Raw genomic sequence first — 19,658 nt, 5'->3', positions numbered from 1 at the left:
CAAGTTTTATAGAGGCTACGACAAAGTGTAGCCGTTCTATCCGATGATAATCTATCGGCCACGCTCGATTCGACAATTATCTTATAATTAATCTTATCAAATCTATCTAGTTGGATCCAGTCTAAATCTTTATTAATTTGTTTTATACATCGATTGTCTGACTATTATTCAATTTATATCTCGCTTTTTTTTATTATTATTATCCCGCATCTCGATACACGTGCACACAATCGAAACTTTGCTATCCTTTTTTTTTTTTTCTTTTTCCTAACTTTTTTTACGTAACACTCGGCTGGTAACGTATGGATTTTATTGCGTTCAAACGTTACGTAAACAATGTAACGTCAATTATAAGGAATCCTAGGAAACGATCTTCCTATTTTTTTTTCCTTGTGTACCGATTCCAGCCTCAAGCTTGAACTCGCTTTTTATTACTTTTTACACTTTGCTCCGTCGAGAGAGCAGTTTTGTTTACAAATGAGTTTTATCATCCGTATAATAAACGGATATTCATCGGCACGCTTATTCTACGATTAATTTCGATTGTGCATCGGCACACACGAAGGTTGTCCCACATTCGACACCTGTTCACGAGCGAATTAATAAGCGTTCGAAAGACTTGTTGCGCAACGCTCGATACATCCAACAGAAGCGTTTGCATTCTAATTTTTCTTTTTACTTTCGATTATCGCGGCAAAAAGAAAAGAAGAAAATGAATATTCGAAATAATAAATAATTTATTTGTGATGTTAACGAGAGCATAACGAAATGGCGTTATCTCGGCTGCGTTGATTCAGATTTATCACAAGTTTGGTGATAATAGGCGCGCAGGCATGCGTCGTGGCATCGAGCGCGTAGCGGCGACTCGCCTCGCCGTGTTTTATCAGTCGACGCGAGTCGAAGCGAGTCGCGGTGTCCCAGATTTTCAGTCGCACGTACGTGCTACACGCGACAGCGCATAGCACGCAGCCGGTTGTCGATCGTCCGCGGATCCTAGATCGGTCCATCTTCAGAACGGTTTCGCGGTTCAACGAGCGTACATCTATGCCCACGTTTCTCCATACTCGAGCTACGATTGAATTCGTATCGTTATACTCTTCGAGATCGTCGCGTTTCGCGAGGGAAAATTTGTACGTGTCCTCAGTGATGTCGATGACGCATGAATCTGAAAACTGTACAGGTAAATGGCACAAGATCAATTTTTTTTTTTTAAGATATATTTACTTTGATCCTCTGATGTTGCGTTATTTTCCAATGCCTGTTCTTTTCCTTTTTTTTTTTTTTTTTTATATCTCGCATAGAAATGAAATATCTGTATATTATCAGGTATCATAAAAATTTCCTTATCTTCTCGTTGATATTTATCGGTGATAAAAGAAGAAAGGAAACGATATCGAATTGAAATTTTTTTTTTAAGAAAAAGGAATTGTTCGAGCAAATATCTTTTTTCTTTTTTCCCTTTTCTTTCACCGATCGCGTTACCTTCGATCCATTCTTCTTCCGCGTTTTTTTACCGATGGAAAAGAAAAAAAAAGGAACGAGTATCTCGGAAATCGTGAGAAAATGTGTGTTGAACGACAATGAATTACCACCGGTTTCGTTTCGCTCGCTGGAAATCTGATCAACACTCGCCGTATTGAATTAATTATAATTGGAGGATGCGCATTCATTCCGCGATCAAAGTAGGAAAAAAAAAAAAAAAGGAAAAAACATTTTCACGGATTAACGTGGACGAGCGGTGCTGCTGCTGCACCGCGGTTTAAATTCGAGACACGCGCCGTTGCAGTTCGTTCGTGACACGAGTATAATTGCTTCCGGCCAGTCATCCACCGACACTTCCGGTATCGTTGTTACCCCGTCGCGAGTTCGAAAGGGGACCCCCTTTCTTTTTCTTCTCGACTCGATTCTGCACCCAACGAGAGAGAAGTGGACGATTTGTCGCGGGATTGGCAAAGTTCGATAATCCCGCGGCTTAACGGAAATCTTGGAAAACCGTAATAACGATCGGTGACTGTCTGCAGCTTCGTTTCATCCTCGAACGATATATACCGTTATTGCTAATACCCGAGCTCTTTCTTCTTCTTCTTCTTTTTCTCGCGCATTTCTCGAATACCAACCGACTTCACTTTACTCGAGACTTACACCTTCCGAATTGGTACACCCGGTACGTGGACACCCGGCGTGTTTACAGTTCTAGTATCGCGGGTGTAATTGGAGGACAGGTGTATGAGGCGCAAGGGATATATACAGGGCGGTCCGAAAAGTAAACACCTCGACCTTTCTCGATCCTCCTCTACACGTTTGTTTATTTGCGAAAAGTTGGACTGGATCGGATTTCGTATACGCGCGCGCGTAGACAGAGAGAGGGGGGATGGAGTAAAATTTCACGAGCGTCTTTTCCTCGCGTCGGTCGGCTCGTTTCGACCTTCGTTCTTGAATTTCTCCCCTCCCCCTTCCCCCCCTCCCCCGGGAGGAAACGAGCGCCACCGTTTTTCGAAACGGTAACTGCGCACACGGATTCCCCTCGACGGGGACAACAGAATGGCCGACCGACACACCTGACCAACGGACGGAATAACATTAATGAATCCCTTTTTCCTTTTTTTTTTTTTTCACCTGATCACCATCGGTCACCTGACTCATTTCCTGCTTCCTTCGTTCAAAGCCAAGCCCCCCGTGCGCATTTAGAGTTTCTCGATCGTATCGTGTCCGAGGCGCATCCGTTCGAATGTTGAAAAATGTTGTGTGACCGCGGCGGAGACAAAGGCGGGGGCTTTGTGCAAAATAGAGCAGGTGAAACGACTGCTACTACGCGGTCTCGAATTTCTCGAGTGACGCGAGTTCCCTGAAACTTCGCGCTTGTATATTTGCGGATGAAACGGTTTGGAAACGGGGTGGGGTGGGGTGGAGCGAGTGCCGGGCGGAAAGAGTGCGAAAGAAACGATCGAGAGCGCAAGGTGCAACACGTGCCGCGCGACAGCTGTTTTCCGCCTCGAGTCGAGACGTTGACCACATTTTTAATTTCGCGGCTCAACGATGAAAATAATAATAATAATAATAATGGCCCGGTGAATTCTCTCTCCTTGTTGTTGTGTTGCTCGTTACGTACCTCCTTCACTTTTCTTCTTTTTTTTTTTAATAGTAATAATAATAGCAAAAGTTACGATCATTCGTAACGATCATTTTGTCCATTCGCACGATTTCACACTGTTTCCCTCGAATCGAAACACGAGCTGACGATCGATATTCGTATTCGTGTCGCTTGTGTTACGATCGTAATTTTTATAATCGGATCGTTTGTTCGTTTCAAGGAACGGATCGGAGAAGATAGGAGAGAGAGAAACTTGTGGTAGATAGAAAAGGAGAGAACCGCGTGGACCGATGAACATGGAAGACGAGGACTTTGGCTTCGCTTCGAAAAGGGCTGACTCTAAGGAAACGGTGAAAAGTGACAAGGATAGCTGCTCCTCGGGAGAGAAGGTCTTGTTCGATTAAAAAACAAAAAAAAAAAAGAAAAAAAGTTAAAAGTTTTTAAAAGCCATTTTCAAAAAAAAATTGACGAGGAGAAAAGGTGAAAGGAAATTTTTGTTTCGAATTTGTCAGACGAGGGAAACGATCGGTGGTGGTGGTGGTGGTGGTGGGTATAGATCAGTGATGACAGCGCCGTTATTCGGGGCGACCAAGGCCGGAAACGCCGTCCCTGAGCGGGCAGCGACCGCCTCTTCATCCTCTCCGGCTTCCTCAGTCGTTTCCAACCCGCCGAACATACCGAACGTGGTCGAGTATCATCTGAAAGTGAAGCCTGGCCAAACACAGAGAATTAGCACTACTCGAATCGATAATAGTAGCGTGAGTATCGATCGACTTTTTCTTTAAATCTTTTTTTTGAAATCGATCGAATATATTCGTTCATCGATTGTTTTCGAGAAATGAAAAAAGTATCGAAGAACAAGAAGTTGCGTCGCAATTTTCTAACGCAACATCACAATTAATTAATTCGTCGTGCGACTTTTTCCTTTCTTTTCTTAATTTATTAGAATCGTTAGAAAAGAGAAAACTTTGTAACACCGAAAATTTTCCTTCAACGCAGACAAGTCAAGAAGTGATCGAGATGAAGAAGGAGAAAAGTCCCGCGTCTTCGACCGACAAAGAAAGGAAAGATCTCGTGTCAAAGCTATCTCGTCTGTCCATCGATAACAACGTCTTCGAAGGTTCTACGGATCTTCCTCAAGTGTTCCAGGTATATATATATTTCACAATGTTTATCCACGCGCACTCTCGATCTTCGCGCGTAACCTTACATCAAGCGTAAATACGTAATTTTCCAACTTTTATATATACCAATTTTACGTATACCAAAACTCGTATACACGACTACGTTAGGAATCCGGGGTATAATTATTACCTGAACGGAGCCTCGAGTCACGGAGACTAAAGGGGAGCCCCTTTTCAGGTGAAATATTTGGGCTCTCATGATGCCAGGGGCCTCTGGGGTATCAAGCACACGAGGAGACCGGTCGATAATATGGTCGCTGCGGCTAAGGCATTACCGACCAACACCATGCTACCTCTGATCAAACTGGTCGTGTCCGAGGAAGGAGTAGCCTTGCTGCCTATCGAGAAGAGGAAGCAGGATCCCAACTTCGTCAAGATGTACGCTATCGAGACGATCTCTTACGGGGTCCAGGATCTCGTCTACACCCGGGTATTCTCAATGATCGTTGTACGGGAGACGGACAACTTTAGAAGAATGTCGCCGTTCGAATGCTACGGTTTCGTCTGCGAGTCGAAACATCACGCGAGGCAGCTCACCTACGCTCTGGCCGCTGCTTTCGAGATTTATTCGAGGAGCGTGAAGGCGCAGGATAAAATGGCGGAAATGGCGGGCAAGAACGGGGCGAAGAGAAGGTTCGCCATAGATCTTAGGAGTCCGGAAGAAATGGCGGCCGATTTGGCCGTGGATTCCGAGGCCTAAAAGTTATTTTCGTTTCGACTCGAGAATCTTCTTCCGTTCCGTCGATAAAAGGATTCGAAGAGGATTACGTTACGTTGGATTATCGGGATGGATACGTCTGCTCGATGGACAATACAGGGTACATACATGGTCGAAAATATTTAATATATTTTAGATTGCGTTAAGTTCGTTTAAGAGAGATATTTAAGGAATAAAATATTAGAAACTTGTTTGTGAAAGGTTTGTTAAAGGTGCGAGTGATTTACAAAAAAGTGCACTTGTATCCTTTTTCAATCGTTTAGATATTAAACATTAGGTATCTATTTTTTTTTTTTTTTTTTTTTTTTTTACGTATATTATCTTCGTTTAACTCTCACGAAATGGCTACGAGACGAGATTTACGTTAATCTTAATTCCTTTCCTTTCGATTATAAAATGCTTTTGAGTATTGATATGACGAGTTTCACGAGTCTGATCTGATCGCGGTGAAGTTGTGTTTGAACGTGAAAGTTGATTTAATCGTTGTTTGTTGTTAATTCTATTTTATCGGCATTTATAAACGGGGAAAATAGGTATTGCCTATATCCACGATATGATGGCTAGTTATCCAAAGATACCGAATAGAAAAGAAGCCGAAGATTACCGACGGATTTCGGTGACTTTTGCAATTTCGTAAATAATTCTCTAACTTTTGAATTTAAAATATGAAAAAAAAAAAAAGAAAAAAAAAAGATTGGATTTATTTCTAGCCGCTTTTCACGCGAGCGCGCGCGTGTGTTGTGTGTGTGTGTATTTCTTTTTTTTTTTTTTTTTTTTTTTTTTTACTTTCATTTTATTCCCTCTGTACAATAAGTTTCGAGTATATTTTTCTTTCTTTACTATTGTTACGTATTATAATTTATTCTCGACTTATCCTTAAGTCAAGCAAGACCAATATCGACACATATCAATCGTTGTAAATAAATAGTTAACAAAAAAAAAAAAAAAAAGAAAAAGAAAGGAAAAACGTTATCGACAACCGTCTTTAGCATCGATAATACGAATTATTATTTTTCGACGTTTCGTTTAATTCGCTAGATATTAAGTTACTTTTTTTTTTTTTTTTTTGCTTTTAAATCTTCGCATTCATCTTTTGCACCATCGTCGCACTTTCGTTCTAGGCTTGGGACATTTGTGTAAACTTTCTTATACGCGTGATTGCTTAATTACCGAAATAGCAGTATTAATTTGCTCGTATCATTGTATATGCAATAAAATTTGTTGCAGAGACTACGATCCCTTTATTTTCTCTAACTGTGCGTAATTTCATCAATTTACAAATATATATATATATATATATCTTCAACACGTTCAAATGTACATTTCATGTATTTTTATTCTACATTTAAATATCTTAAATACCAAGCAAACTTATTTTTTTGCTTTTCGTCGAGCAAGCGTAATATTAATCTTGTTGTTTTTTCTTTTTTCTCTTTCAACAGTTTGATCTCTCTCTCTCTCTCTCGCGCGCACACACACACACACACACACATACACAGCCGTTCACGATCGCTGATCCCGCGACATTTTCTTTGGATTCGAGATCCTCGATGTCCTGGCTGGTGGTCTGCTCGAAATCGGTTCCGCGTCCGATTCTTTCTGCTCCACGTCGTTTTCCTCTTCCTCCACCTCCTTGCCGATCGCCTCGTTCAAGTTGTAGAATTTCTCGGATTCCTCGCACGGTATAGAGTTTTCCGTTTTCGTGCAAACGAACGTCGCCTAAACGGATCGATTTATCGTCCCGAGAATAACATGTACACAATAGAAGGGGAAATTTTACTACTCACTTGATTGAACACCGTCTCCGCGGGGCAGATGAAGCTCCATCTGGTCGAGCCCCTGGCCTGCGGCATGCAAACGTGGAAAATTTGACAATCGTTCTCCATGTCGGCGTAGTATCCGTAAATTCTGTCCTGACAGGAGAAGTTGTCAACGATATTCTCCCGGATCAACGTGGCGTTGTCCGGCAATTCCAAGCCCCCGGTCTTGTTCTGAAAGTGGGAGAGAAAAATTGTTTTCGCTCCAAAAGAAAGAGAAAAGGAAGGGGACGACAAACCTTGAACTGGGGGATCGGCCTCCTTGACTTGGGCTGCTGTGGAAAAGTCCAAACGATGGAGAGAAGGAGGGCGAGGGACAGAATTAGACAAGTTCGTCGAATCATGATTCGAAAGAGATCGCGAAGAGGCGAGTTGAGCTGTTCCTCGTTGTGAACGAAGATCCTGTGAAGACTGGTGGTCCGTTCCGTAGAAGGGTGTTATATAGGAGGAAGCCGGGCGGAGAGGATCTTGAATATTGTATGAATGGCCGATTCTCGGTAGACGGAAATTAGTAATTTCGTCACGTTTGGTCTGCCAATGACCATCCAGACGTCCACATCATCCTCGAAGGCCCGATGCAAATTTTCCCCCCCGTTGATTTGCCGATACGATGCTCCCCGTACGTGCAATCGAAATTTCCTTCCATCGCGTGACGATATTCATCCTAATCCTCCGATTTTTCTTCCTTTTCTCTCTCTCTTTTCAACATTATTTCCTTAAAGAAGAATCGTTTCGTTCGCGCGAACAAAGGGCCAATCGATCGAACGCCCTTTGCACTTGGATCGGGTCCAATCTCTCCGGGTATTCTCTCGAAAGGAATCGGCAAGGGTGCGGCGGCCGGCGAGGATATCCTGAGGACGGTTCGAAGGACGGATGCGAATGGAAAGCATTAAGCGTTATTTCAATTTCGAGTCTGCTGATTAAGAAAAGTTGGACGTAGGCCGTCCACCGAGAATAATTCTACAAATGAAACGGCGGAAGGATGTTTCCCACGAATTTCGATGATTTTCGGTTGGCCGGGCTCCAATCAGAGAAACGATCGAGGGCGAAAGCGGTCCTCGTGTCGTCTCGTTAAGGTCGCGTCACTCGCCGCCAATTCTTCGGGATTTGAATACATAAGAGTCATCCGTGAGGGCCTGATCGGTTACGAAACACGAATCCGTTTCTGGTCATTGACCATGACAGCCACACGTCCTATCCTTATATATATATGTGTATATTACACGCGCAGCTATGCACCTGTTCCCTCGAGCACCAAGGACGTTAAATTTGTCTTTGCGTTTCGTTCGAAGAGAAATGGGATTTTTCGATCGTGCAAAAATAATATGATTGTAAAATTAAACATCTGCGGCGTTATTGAGAGAAAAATTTTCGAATGTTTATCGATAGGATAGGAATCACGGCCGGGCGAACAACCCCGAAATTATCGGCGTTCGTTGAAAATTCTCGTCGCATTTTCTTCCAGCGGCGGATGACGAGGAATACAAAGGTACTGCTAGTTTTTAACCAGACAAACTTGGTCCAACTCCCCGTGGAGAAAGAAGGTCGATTCAACGAGCTTGCCCGATCCACGCTTCTTCTTATTCACTGTCGATAAAATCGACGTCGATCTACGTTTCACGAATTTACCAAGCAAATTCTCCTTCCGACCTCTTTATCCAAGGTAGAAAAAGTTTGCGAAAATTATTATTACCAAAATAATTTATTTACGCTTCTTACAAGTGTTATTTTATAGGGAATAAAAGGTACAACAAAGTTTGGATCGTATGAAGAATAAATAATAATAAACAATAATAATAATAATAATAATAATAATAACAAACAGGTACGCAAAGTAGAGACTTTGGTTCGAGAATATGCGATCTCTATCGAAGACTTTGCGAAACGAAGAAGAAGAAGAAGAGAGAGAGAAAAAAAAAGAAAAACGCGATTTTCTATAAATAAAAAAAAAACAATAAATAAATAAATAAATAAATATAACTAATAAATACAAAGAATAACATATGGATTACACCACGGCTCGTGTTAATTGTTAGACGGAGGTTAAAAATGCTATCGAAAGGGAACGATGATTAACATTTTTTTTTTTTTTTTTTTTTTTTTTTTTTTTATCTAGAAACCTGAGTAGGGAGAGAAAATAACGGCAGCGACGGCTGTGCTTTCCTTATTTTTCACTGCTCGTCATTTCGTGAACCTTGAGAAAGATGCGAGGTCCTGTATGTCAATTTTTCGGGGCGTAGGCGGAATAAGGCAAATCTTGAGGAGAATCGTTGGAGGAGGATCGTCCCCAATAATTGTGATCGTGATCGTCGTGATCGTAATGATGCTGGTGTTGAGCGTGCTCGTAATAGATCACTTTCGACGGTTTAGCGTTCTTCAGATCTAACCAGAATTTGGTAGCGTTGATGACGAGGGTCGCTATAGCGATGAAGAAGAATTTGAGCTGGAAGTGAGTCGAGATCAATTGAAGGAGTAGGCTGAGCTTCGCTTTGAACAACATTGCCAAACCGAGCAGCTTTTGCAGTTGCTTCTTCTTCTTCTTTCTCCTGCCACGTCCTTCCTCTGCAAATCGAAATTCCACTTGAGAAAACTTGGACAGATAAATCTTGCGGACGAACGATTTTATTGGAATACCAAAGTGTCCGTAATGAAAGGAATCGAAAATACCTTTTATCGGTGTTATTGTTAAAAATTATTAATTTCTAAAGAAAAAGAGAGAGAGAGAAAAAAAGGAAATACGTAATATCAATTTTCTATATCTATTCCGCCAAGAGGAAACATTAATAATAACGCGCGAATCGACACAGAAACTACTTTACCACGAACTCACTCTCTTAGATCGCCTAAGTGGCCGCGATTTGCACCACCATCGATTGTTTACGCGAGTCTAAGTGTAACGCGAGGCGTTCTCAACATCTATACGCTAATTCGTATTGTGCGTGCGCCTCTATATTCACTTTTTCGATCGTTCGACGAACGTTTACGAGTGAATTGGTTTCGTCACAAAAAAAAAAAAAAAGAAATATCAATTTTCCATTTATCTATTTTGCCAAGAGGAAACATTAATAATAAAGCGCGAATCGACGCAGAAACTATGAAAACACTCGGCACGTTCTTTACCACGAACTCACTCTCTTAGGTCGCCTAGGTGGCCGCGATTTGCATCACCATCGATTGTTTACGCGAGTCTAAGTGTAACGCGACATCTACACGCTAATTCGTATTGTGTGCGCGCCTCTATTTTCATTCACTTTTTCGATCGTTCGACGAACGTTTACGGGTGAATTAGTTTCGTTAGAAAAAAAAAAAAAGAAAGAAAAAAAAATTGATAAGAGTAATCGGAATAATTTGAGACGAGTCCGGTGACCCAGATACTCTCAACTGTTGTGGGCCACATAATTCCCCTCTGATGATGGCTTTCCCCTCGAAGAAGAGGAAGAAGAAAAAAAGAAAAAAATGAGTCACGGTCTTTCGACGAAAAAAATTCGTCGCTTAATGAACATTTCAATAAAAAAAAAAAAAGAGATTATAGAACGACGATATTATCGTTGCTTCAACCGACGGAAGATTGTACCGTCAAATTGTTCAATTTCTCGGCTACGATTCGCTTGACAAATGACTATAACGAAGTATAGGATAACGAGCATGGTGATACCGTTAGAGCAAATTTGCCCAAGATTCGCATAATCATTAAATAGTGTGCAAACCGAGAGAGAAGTTGACGTATCGAATATTGAATTTCAAGTCAAACGTGTCCTAGTTGACCTAAAGACACGTATTCACTTCTAACGTACGACTACACGCCTCGTCGTCTAACGTTCCCGTGTTAACGCGCTTCTTCGCAACGTTGTGAAATGTTCCGTGTAAATGTAATTAGTTCCATTTGCTTTGCTTCGTCGTACCAATAATATATGTATAAAAATATATATGTATATTATATGTGTATATAATATATATATATATATATATATATAGGAAGTTCGAAACCGGTTATTCTATTCTCTTTTCCTCTTTCTACTCTCTCTATCTATCGCGATAAAGTTTGTTTTTAAACGGATGATTTCCTTCGAAGATTTTAAGGTTGAAAAAGGACAAAAAATAAATAAACAACTTGGGAATGGAAGTTATCGTTTCGAATTCGACGAAGAATAAAAGATTACGATAGAGAGAAAGAGATAGAAAGAGGTCAGTGAAATTTTCTGGACATCTAAAAGCTAATAAGACGAATCTCGAATCGTCAAGTTTCGAAGATAAACGAGTTAATTTTAAAATCGGTAAAAGTCAGCGGCCTTCTTTTATGGAAAAATTCGCATTTCATCTTTTTGTTTACGACGCGCGAAATCGTCGCTTTTCTCTTTCAACTAACTCTTTCTTTTTGACTCTATCCTATGATAGAAATTGATTTATCGTCACAAAAGCGTGGAATCGTTTCTACTACGACAAAGAAAGAAATCACTATTCTCACCGTGTTCTTCACCAAGTTGCGCGGCTTCGTCCATCTGATCCGCTCTTCCGGGATTTTGAATGTCGTCGACGAGTTCGGCCACGAAATTACCAGCCTGCTCGATCACCACGCTCATCGGTGTCTCGCTCTTCTTCCCCGTCACTTGCATCTCGATTCGATCCATGCTTCTCGCAAGCCTCGCGCCCAGACATCCCAACGTGTTCTCCTGTAACGCGCAGTCGAGCAACGCCTCGTCTCTCTTCTCCTCCGAGGTTTTGATCGGTTCACCCCGGGCGTGGAGGGTAATCCCGAGGAGAAACAAGACGGCCACCGTTATCCTCATCGTGATAAACACTTTGTCGAAAACTCTACACCGAGATCACAGGTCATCAACTACTTCCCCGTCCTTCACCCTTCTCCAATTCTTCTCCTCTTCTTCTTCTTCTTCTTCAAACTCGACTCGGCCTTCCGCTTTTTATATCCTTGGACCGCGTGTCACGGGCACGGAGTGGTTGTGGAAGGCGCGTGGTCGAACATATATCAGACTCTAACCCCTTCCTTTTGGACTTCCGCCAATCAAGTTGGTCCTGTTTCAAGTCGGACCTCGCTCGCCATCCCCCCACTGCCACGGTTTTCGTGGGCACACATTGTTGTTGAAACCGAGCCGCGTCTGGCTCTCCTTAAGGAATTTCGACCGCCTCGTCGAGCCGCTCCTGTGAACGGGAAAGAGTTTATTACCTGTTTTATCCGCGCGTAGGACCGAAAGAAACAGTCATATTTTTGTTTTCGTTAATTCTTTCTTTCTCCTTCTCCTTTCAAAAATATTTTTCCAAATTTTTTCTTCGTTTCTTTCTACGAGGAAATTTTTTAACGTCCTCCCCTTGCCTCTCTCCTTGGAAATTGGCATCCCCCGTAATTGGACATTCTATCGCATTTCCCGTTACATTTTTAATGGCACGTCGTAATGTTTTTCTTTTTTCTTCTTTTTCCAGTTACTGAAAAGCATAATGGAATTAACATTGTACCCGTGTAGCTTGGCACGCGTGTGAGTCACGTACGTGGACCATCGACAGAAATTCCGCTTGGACGACGCTGGGATGCTAATACAACCTAATTCTTCTGGCCATCTTTCTTTTTTCTTTTCTTTTCATTAAACTACGGAGCCGTGGCGTGAAATCGCTCGTTGCTTTCGAAACGCGATGGAATTAAGAATTTGGATTAAGGGGATAACTCGCACGGCTCGATTCGATCTAAGTAAAAATCTTTCTCCTCCCGTCATTCCTTTCGAATAATTATTCTCTCGATTAGCATAATCGAAAACGTCCCAGAGCCGCATAATCGGCGCGAAAGAGGGAACGCTCGCGACTGCTTACGAACGATTGTAGAGGATGAATCACCGTGAACTTTTCTCGCTCGATGCAAAAGATTCTACGAGCGCTGGTCGAAACGTTCGATTCGATTATCGATCGATTATCCGTATAGAGCGATCAAACAGGAGATTTGCGATTTTTTCATTTTCCTTTTTTACTCCTTGTCAAATCAAAGGTAAGTAAAACGAAGAGAAGAGAGAAGAAGAAAGTTTCTCAGGATCGAAGAGAGGAACACCCTCGTTGAGGTTCGTTGGCCGCGTTGGAAACGAAGGTTGAAAGACCTTGGGTCGATGACCGAACTCGTTGGACAAATTCACCCTCGGTCTCGATACTACTTCTGTAATTGAACTGATAGCGAAGATCCTTTCTTTCTCTCGATATCTGATCGTCGTTATCCACGTTTCCAAAGTATCTCCCTCGAATCTTTTATTTCTCTCCCTTCTGTAAAATTAATGTAAAATTAATCATTGAATTAACTCGTGACGCTGAGTTAAACTTTTTATCCGCATAAAATCCATCGTTTTTCTCTTCCTTTCCATTAACTCGCAACGAAGGATGCCGAGATCTCCAGCCTTGTCCTTCCCCAATGGAGACGCTCGCCATCGTCTCCAGCCTCCAGCTTCTTTCCAGCTTTCGCCCTATTTTTCAATATTTCTTGCCCTTCGCTTCGAATTCGAAGAGGATCGGCGTTATATTCGAATAATAATAATAATAATAATAATTTTCTTCGCACAAATTACGAGAGTTTTAACTCTTCTATTCGTTTCGATCATGCACGCAGCTACGAATCCATAATATTCCTCCAATAATAATCCCGTCGACGTCTTAATTAAACAACGCATACGTGCAAAAGTGTTTCCTCTTCTCGACTCATTTTTTCGAGTGTGTTGGAAATCAACCATGTTGATTGAAGACGATCCGTCCTCGTGGCTTGCTCCTTCCGTGCGAACGAGAGAAAAAGGGTGCAGAGAAAGAAAGGGAGAGGAGTCGTCGTCGTCGATTCTCGTTTATTAAATGTTCAAACATTATTCCCCTTCGATCGTCATCGAATCGGCGGGAGGAGAGACGCTGGAACTTTACGATCGAAAGATTGAAACGAACGAGCCGAATCCTCATCGATGATGCAACGAAACGAGGAGAAGGAAAAAAGAAAAAAAAAATCGATTTATCAAAAATATCTGCCGGAGAGAGAGAGAGAGAGAGAGAGAGGGAATCGTATTATCGAAGAGAAAAATCCGAGAGAATAGAAAAATCCTCGACGCTCGCTTTCATCCCATGCGCTCGAATAATTACAACGACAACGAGTTGTAAATCTTTTTACGACCGATCGTAAGTGCACGTGTTTATCGCGAAGACACGCAAGCCATAAAAATTCTCGTTACAACCTTCCTTCCTCACCGGTATCTACCAGTCGCGAAGACAAACTCAATTTCCCCGATATAATCATATGCGAATTTCTTTTAACCAATCATCCTATGATAATTGTTTTCTCGATCGGCTTTTGTTGCGCAATTTTTTGCAAAAACGCGATAATAATTCACCATCGACCACGGATATCCATATACACATAGAAAAAGGTGTGAAAGAAAAAGCGATCGATGATCATTTTAATAAGATATTTCCATTCGTTCGTGATTATGGGTGAATAAACGGCGAATCCGAACGCGCAAATAGAAACGATTTATCAGACGTGGTATCCTCGTCAAGATGAAAGGTGAGCTTGCTTAAAACGCGAGTTGCGCAAACGTAAGAGATTAGAGGCGATAAAGGGCCTCCGACTTCCTCTCCGTGGAGAGGAGAAGTTTTGAAACGCGACTGGTTGAGGGAAGGGGGAAGAGGACAGAGAATTGGAACGCGTTTCTGAAAAAGCGTGGATGCTTTCACGTCGTCGCGCGACAATGTGATCTAAGCATACTTTTCGAGATTAATCCGGGTTCGATTTGCCGCGTTAACGTATGCGGCGCGCATCGCGCATTTTGTAGTTTAGAAAACGGTATACAGAGGCGCACGTGTTTCGTATGGCGAGCTGTCGATACGGCCGATCGATAGCATACCAACTAAACACGGGCGGAAGGTGGGTTTCTGGCACGTATACGCACACCGAATAACGAAACCTTGAACGATAAATTCGACATTGAATTTCGTTACGTGTCCCTAAACTAAGCATCGATCTATTCGAATTCATCTGTACATTCGATATATTTCCCCTCGAAAAGTGGAACGCTTCGGATTCGCTTCGCGAAGAATTTCGGGGGATCGTGTCGCTGTATTTGGCGGGGAAACGGTGTTATCTCGATTTCGATTTCGACGTCGAATTTAACGGCGGAGAAAAGGGAAAACTGGTACGTGGTCGGTGGTTCAGAATCTGGACCGAAATGCCGTTACGATGCCGTTCGAAAGTGGGCCGCTCGGCGTATCTCGTGCTTGGTCGGTCGGTCGCTCTACACCGGACGTTTCCACGACGGCCAATTCAATTTTAGTTCCGATCGAGCGCCCATTCATCCATGCAAATTATATTTTTATTCTCTTATAAGTTTCGTGCAAATAATCACGATCTCTTCGATCACGGTATCACAGACTTATACACACACACACACACACACACACATACATATATATATATAATTTTCGTTGGAATAATAATTAACTAACTAAACACGATTATTTGAGGATATAATTCTATTTGGAAAAGTGCCATCTCCTTCCTCTTCCCCACCAACTGTTATCCGCTTCCGGCTCGTGATAAGTTTCGTAATAGTGTTGGTGATATTCAGGTTTGTGGATCACTATCGTTTCCGACTTCTTGGAATTCCTCAGCGTGTTGTACAGCATTATTGCCAACGCGATTTTCCCTACGACCAAGCTCCGGATTAAACTCAATTTGATGGAGGAGAGGGTGACCGGTAGCCATGCTAACTGAAAAATTAAACATTAAAAACGTTAGACCGCTTAGATAGATCTTTCTTTTTTTTTTTTTTTTTTTCTTTCTCATAGAAAAGATATATAAAGAAAACCTGTATCATCAAAGGGACCATCATCATCGCCATACCGATTCCTTTTATAATTTTCTTTTTCAACCTCATTATTCCGAATTTTCGTTCCTCTGGATCGTCCCCTTTGACAAGAAGAAGACGAGATTCGTGAATAAAGCGATGACTTTAAAATATTATATTTATATTTCCCTCCCCCCCCTCCTTTTTTTTTACTTACTTTCGAACAAAGACGACATGCTCAGCCTCACGGTCGCTTCGTTATTCGTCACGTAGACGGCGATTCCTCGGGAAATGTCGATTCTCAGAGCGTTGCCCGAATCCTTGGCGGCGCGGTCGGCGCGCGTCAACGTTTGATACATAATCGCGATGCACAAACACCAAAAAATCGCGTCCACTTTATTCATCGTTCCAAGTTAAGAAAGTTAATTCTTAAATGCGAAGAAAATGGGAAGATGTTGAATCATCAACACTGTTTATTTCCCGACTACCTCTCTAATTAAAACTAATCAATTCTTCGCGCGTCCCCTCACCATTTTCCCTTCCATCGATTTCCACCATTAGGGGAGATGATAGAAAATTTTTAACGATCGCCGGTTAATCCCTGCTTTCTCCCCGAAACTCGAGTCAAATAATTTTTCGGCGAGCAAAACGGCGAGCGGTTCTTGGTTTCGAACAGTCGGTGAACAGACTGGTACACCAGACTGGACGGAGAACGGACATTTTCCTTTTTTTCTTTTTTGCACTCTCTGCGCTTACCCCACTAAACCGGGAAACTGGAACTCGTGCAATTCGTCGGCGGTGAGAAGATGCGATGCGGTTGGTCGCGGACGCGTGAGTCAAGCGGACCTTGAAACGCGGAAAATTTAACTTCGTTTCTCTCGTTCGTAAAAGGAGGCCTTCGACCCCCCTCCCTCGAAGTCTTGCCTCGCGTGCAACAAATTTTTCTCCGTCGAATTTTCTCTATCGAGAAAGGAGAAAAGGTCGAGAAGAGATGACGAGAGGCAAAGAAGAAAAGGATGATCGATTTGATGAAAAAAAAAAAAAAAAAAAAGGAAAAAATAATTTAATAAAATACATTCCACGGTGATACACATGTAATTGTTACGATCGAAACGTGCATGGAGATATCGAGACAGCTGTTTCCTTACTACATAATAAAATAAATTAATACTAATATCGCTAAGTTGAGGTAAACGCGTTGAGATTGTTCCTTAAACGTAACGCAATGTTCACACAATTTTGGTTTCTCAATTTGGTTTTTTCTCATTTTTTTTTTTTCTCTCTCGATTATATCTATACGCGAGTCGTGTCCGCCTTACACTTCGAATAAATAAAACTTAAATAAAGCTTAAATTCGAGAGTATCCTTTGGTACTTTGGTTTGGAGAGCAAACGTAGCATCGGTTCGTCGATTAAATTATCACAAAAAAAAAAATCGCGATTTTTCTTCGATATTGAGGTATGGATATGGTCGAGGAAGGAACGAGGAGGCCCCGAATAAGCCTAATTCTAATTGCGACAAATATATCGAGGAAACGCTCTCTTCGAGAGAGTGTCATGCTCTGTAGTAGTAATGGTGTTCCCCTCCTGGACCGCTCCCCGGCATCCAACCGCTGTACGCTTGATTGTGAGCCGTTGGTGGACTGTTGTGAACGTGCACATGGATCGGTTGAGGAGTCTGCGCATTGTGCTGCCAACCGAAGGAGAACTTGGCTATTAGCGTGCTCAGTTTCAGCATTAATAACATGGCACCTGTAATGGCAAGTTCGCGTTCAGACCGATGCGATAAGGCAAGAAGGGGGAATTTACAATACGCGTAGAATTTTACGGCGATGCGCGCGCACATCGTCGTTCCTCGGCTTAAAAGGAGATAGATAGATAGATACATAGACGCAACGATGATATTTTTCTCACTTACCAACGAGCAATCCCTTGACGGAGATCGCCGTCAAGACGATCAGCATCGTCATCATCACTCCCATTTTGTACATCATCGGCATCAACATGAATTGGATTCTCTTATGGCCGAACGTTCGACCCTCCCTTCTCGTCCCTTCTAAACATTCGACACGAGATTATTACGCGAGTGGCTTGTCCACGAGTGGCTCGATACGATATTATCGGGATATTATTCGAATCGTATATTCGAATAAGACGTTGAATTTAAAATTTTTTTACCCTGTACGCTCCTCCTTCTCCTTCTTCTCCTCTCGTCGTCGGGGAATTGTTCGAGTCGGTGTGCATCCTGCGCAGTGTCCTTGAAAATGGGCAGCAGTTCGATCAGTTCGCCGCGTCGAGTTGGACGGCGGTAAGCAGCAACGACACCATCGACACTCTCCTCCTCCACGCTGGCGAGTAGCGATGCACTTTTTGGAAAAGTAGACGCGAGCAACGCGCACGCCATCGCCCAACCAATCGGCCGCATTATCGAACCGGTTGCGATGATCACGTGGCCCTCTTCATCGACACCGCGTATTCGATCGAGGTGAGAGAATTTTCTCGAGAATTCCTTCTTCGTTCTTCCTCTTGTTATCTCGTGTTATGTCGAAAAAACCTCCACTGGGATCCGGACGAATCTCAGGAACCACGAATTGGAACGTGTTTATCGAGCTCGCACGAGCCGGCGTATGATTCGGACGAACGGCCACGGAGCCGTTCCAACTCAAAAGAGGATCGGCCTGCGCGGTGGATCTGCGCAGCGCTTCGAATTTCCTCCTAGCGGACAATTTGGTGGACGCGAGCCGCGGTTGGAACACTTTTTTTTTTTCGAACAGAGGCGCGGCCCGACGAATTCGACGAATTGCACGAGTCACAAACTTCATTTCGATCGTGTTACGTAACGAAACGTTTAACGTCAAACACGCCGATGGGTAACTCGCTTTGCGCGCGTACAGTATTTTAGAAAGGAGGCTACACGGAGAGGAGAGGAGAGGGAAGAGAGGAGTTAAAAATGGAATTTGAAAACTATACGCTCCCTTCGAGCGTCGTTGGAAATTTTTCTTTCTGCGTCGAATGTACATCACGTCCCACTTTCTACTCATCGTCATTGTCCTACAATCGTTCGTATCCTCGAATAGGGATCGCGCGACGATCGTTAAATTCCCGGCCTGTGTCAATCATAGGCGTGAATTCGTCGAAAAAAAAAAAAAGAGGGGAAGATTTTTCCTCAATTTTTCCGAAAATCGACGAGATGGGAGGAGAGCGTGGGATTCACTTGAGCTTGGGGGGCCTTCCGTTCATTACGTTTTCAATTTTGCTTCACGCCCTGTTAATTTGACCGGTGCGCCAAGTTGTTTACGAAGCGTACGAAAAGAGACGTAATGGTCTCGATAATTTCTTCAATTACGACAAGTAATCGAGAGATATTTTAATTCGTTGTCGAGATTCAAAAAATTCATCCGAGAGATTTATTTCGATGGGATTTAAAAAAAGGAAAAAAAGAAAAAAATGAGACGGAGAGAAACGGACGAGAATAAACGAAACGAAACGAAAGCAATCGTCCATTTCCATTCAGATTCGGGTTCCGTTCCAATTGGCAGGTACGGTCACAGTTTTTAGTGGCGGTGATAATCGCGGTAAAAGCATTGTGGATACACCTTAAGAGCGAAGTGTACTACGATGAATAAAAGGAAGAGAAGCGGTACAGGTTTGCTGCATCGGGTTTAGCGCGGTGGATCCGGTATGTGGAAGGAAAGAGAGGAGAAGAAGAAGAAGAAGAAGAAGAAGAAGAAGAAGAAGAAGAAGAGGAGCCGAAGAAGGAAACCATGGTGGAGGCCATGTTGGAAAATAATGCGCGTCGTAAAAATTCTTTACCCTCGCGCGGATCCTGTTGCCAGGGTACATACGGATATGCACACCTCTTTCTCCCTTCTTTCTGGCTTCATCCCGTTCTAGTCTCGATTCGGTTCAAGGACTTAAAAATTCGTCCCTCCCTCCCTCCCTTCCCCTTCCCCCCTCCCCTCCTCCCCTTTCTGGTACCAGAACCAGAAAGGCCGTGTTAAAGGCGAACTTGAAACCTTGCTTCGACTGTATTCCACCTTGT

The 19,658-nt window shown here is 42.7% G+C and overlaps 5 protein-coding genes across 5 annotated transcripts; 1 reads left to right on the top strand and 4 right to left on the bottom strand.

The window, feature by feature from the left end:
* The first annotated feature begins 885 nt into the window (after window positions 1-885).
* On the top strand, window positions 886-6,226 carry LOC100870110 (uncharacterized). Its single transcript, XM_003694710.4, has 5 exons — window positions 886-1,180; window positions 3,312-3,480; window positions 3,604-3,849; window positions 4,091-4,240; window positions 4,454-6,226. Exons 2-5 carry the CDS (start codon window positions 3,382-3,384, stop codon window positions 4,973-4,975), a joined length of 1,017 nt encoding a protein of 338 aa, XP_003694758.2. The 5' UTR covers window positions 886-1,180; window positions 3,312-3,381; the 3' UTR covers window positions 4,976-6,226.
* On the bottom strand, window positions 5,644-9,245 carry LOC100871421 (uncharacterized). Its single transcript, XM_031917305.2, has 3 exons — window positions 7,050-9,245; window positions 6,781-6,984; window positions 5,644-6,712 (listed from the first exon to the last, which is right to left on the bottom strand). The coding sequence occupies exons 1-3, from the start codon at window positions 7,152-7,154 to the stop codon at window positions 6,497-6,499; spliced, it is 525 nt and encodes a 174-aa protein (XP_031773165.1). The 5' UTR covers window positions 7,155-9,245; the 3' UTR covers window positions 5,644-6,496.
* Window positions 8,494-11,837, bottom strand: LOC100871539 (uncharacterized). Its single transcript, XM_003694800.4, has 2 exons — window positions 11,276-11,837; window positions 8,494-9,372 (listed from the first exon to the last, which is right to left on the bottom strand). The coding sequence occupies exons 1-2, from the start codon at window positions 11,595-11,597 to the stop codon at window positions 9,032-9,034; spliced, it is 663 nt and encodes a 220-aa protein (XP_003694848.2). The 5' UTR covers window positions 11,598-11,837; the 3' UTR covers window positions 8,494-9,031.
* A 3,284-nt stretch (window positions 11,838-15,121) lies between these two features.
* LOC105735834 (uncharacterized) lies at window positions 15,122-16,650 on the bottom strand. Its single transcript, XM_031917306.2, has 3 exons — window positions 15,835-16,650; window positions 15,639-15,739; window positions 15,122-15,540 (listed from the first exon to the last, which is right to left on the bottom strand). The coding sequence occupies exons 1-3, from the start codon at window positions 16,019-16,021 to the stop codon at window positions 15,304-15,306; spliced, it is 525 nt and encodes a 174-aa protein (XP_031773166.1). The 5' UTR covers window positions 16,022-16,650; the 3' UTR covers window positions 15,122-15,303.
* Window positions 16,651-16,664: 14 nt separating this feature from the next.
* LOC100870231 (uncharacterized) lies at window positions 16,665-19,058 on the bottom strand. Its single transcript, XM_031917304.2, has 3 exons — window positions 17,795-19,058; window positions 17,535-17,672; window positions 16,665-17,368 (listed from the first exon to the last, which is right to left on the bottom strand). Exons 1-3 carry the CDS (start codon window positions 18,039-18,041, stop codon window positions 17,172-17,174), a joined length of 582 nt encoding a protein of 193 aa, XP_031773164.2. The 5' UTR covers window positions 18,042-19,058; the 3' UTR covers window positions 16,665-17,171.
* Window positions 19,059-19,658: the final 600 nt, after the last annotated feature.

This window comes from Apis florea, unplaced genomic scaffold (assembly GCF_048593485.1).
Source record: "Apis florea isolate Af1SG1 unplaced genomic scaffold, ASM4859348v1 contig_3081_pilon, whole genome shotgun sequence".
Taxonomy (NCBI): domain Eukaryota; kingdom Metazoa; phylum Arthropoda; class Insecta; order Hymenoptera; family Apidae; genus Apis; species Apis florea.
This window is presented reverse-complemented; position numbering and strand designations above follow the sequence as displayed.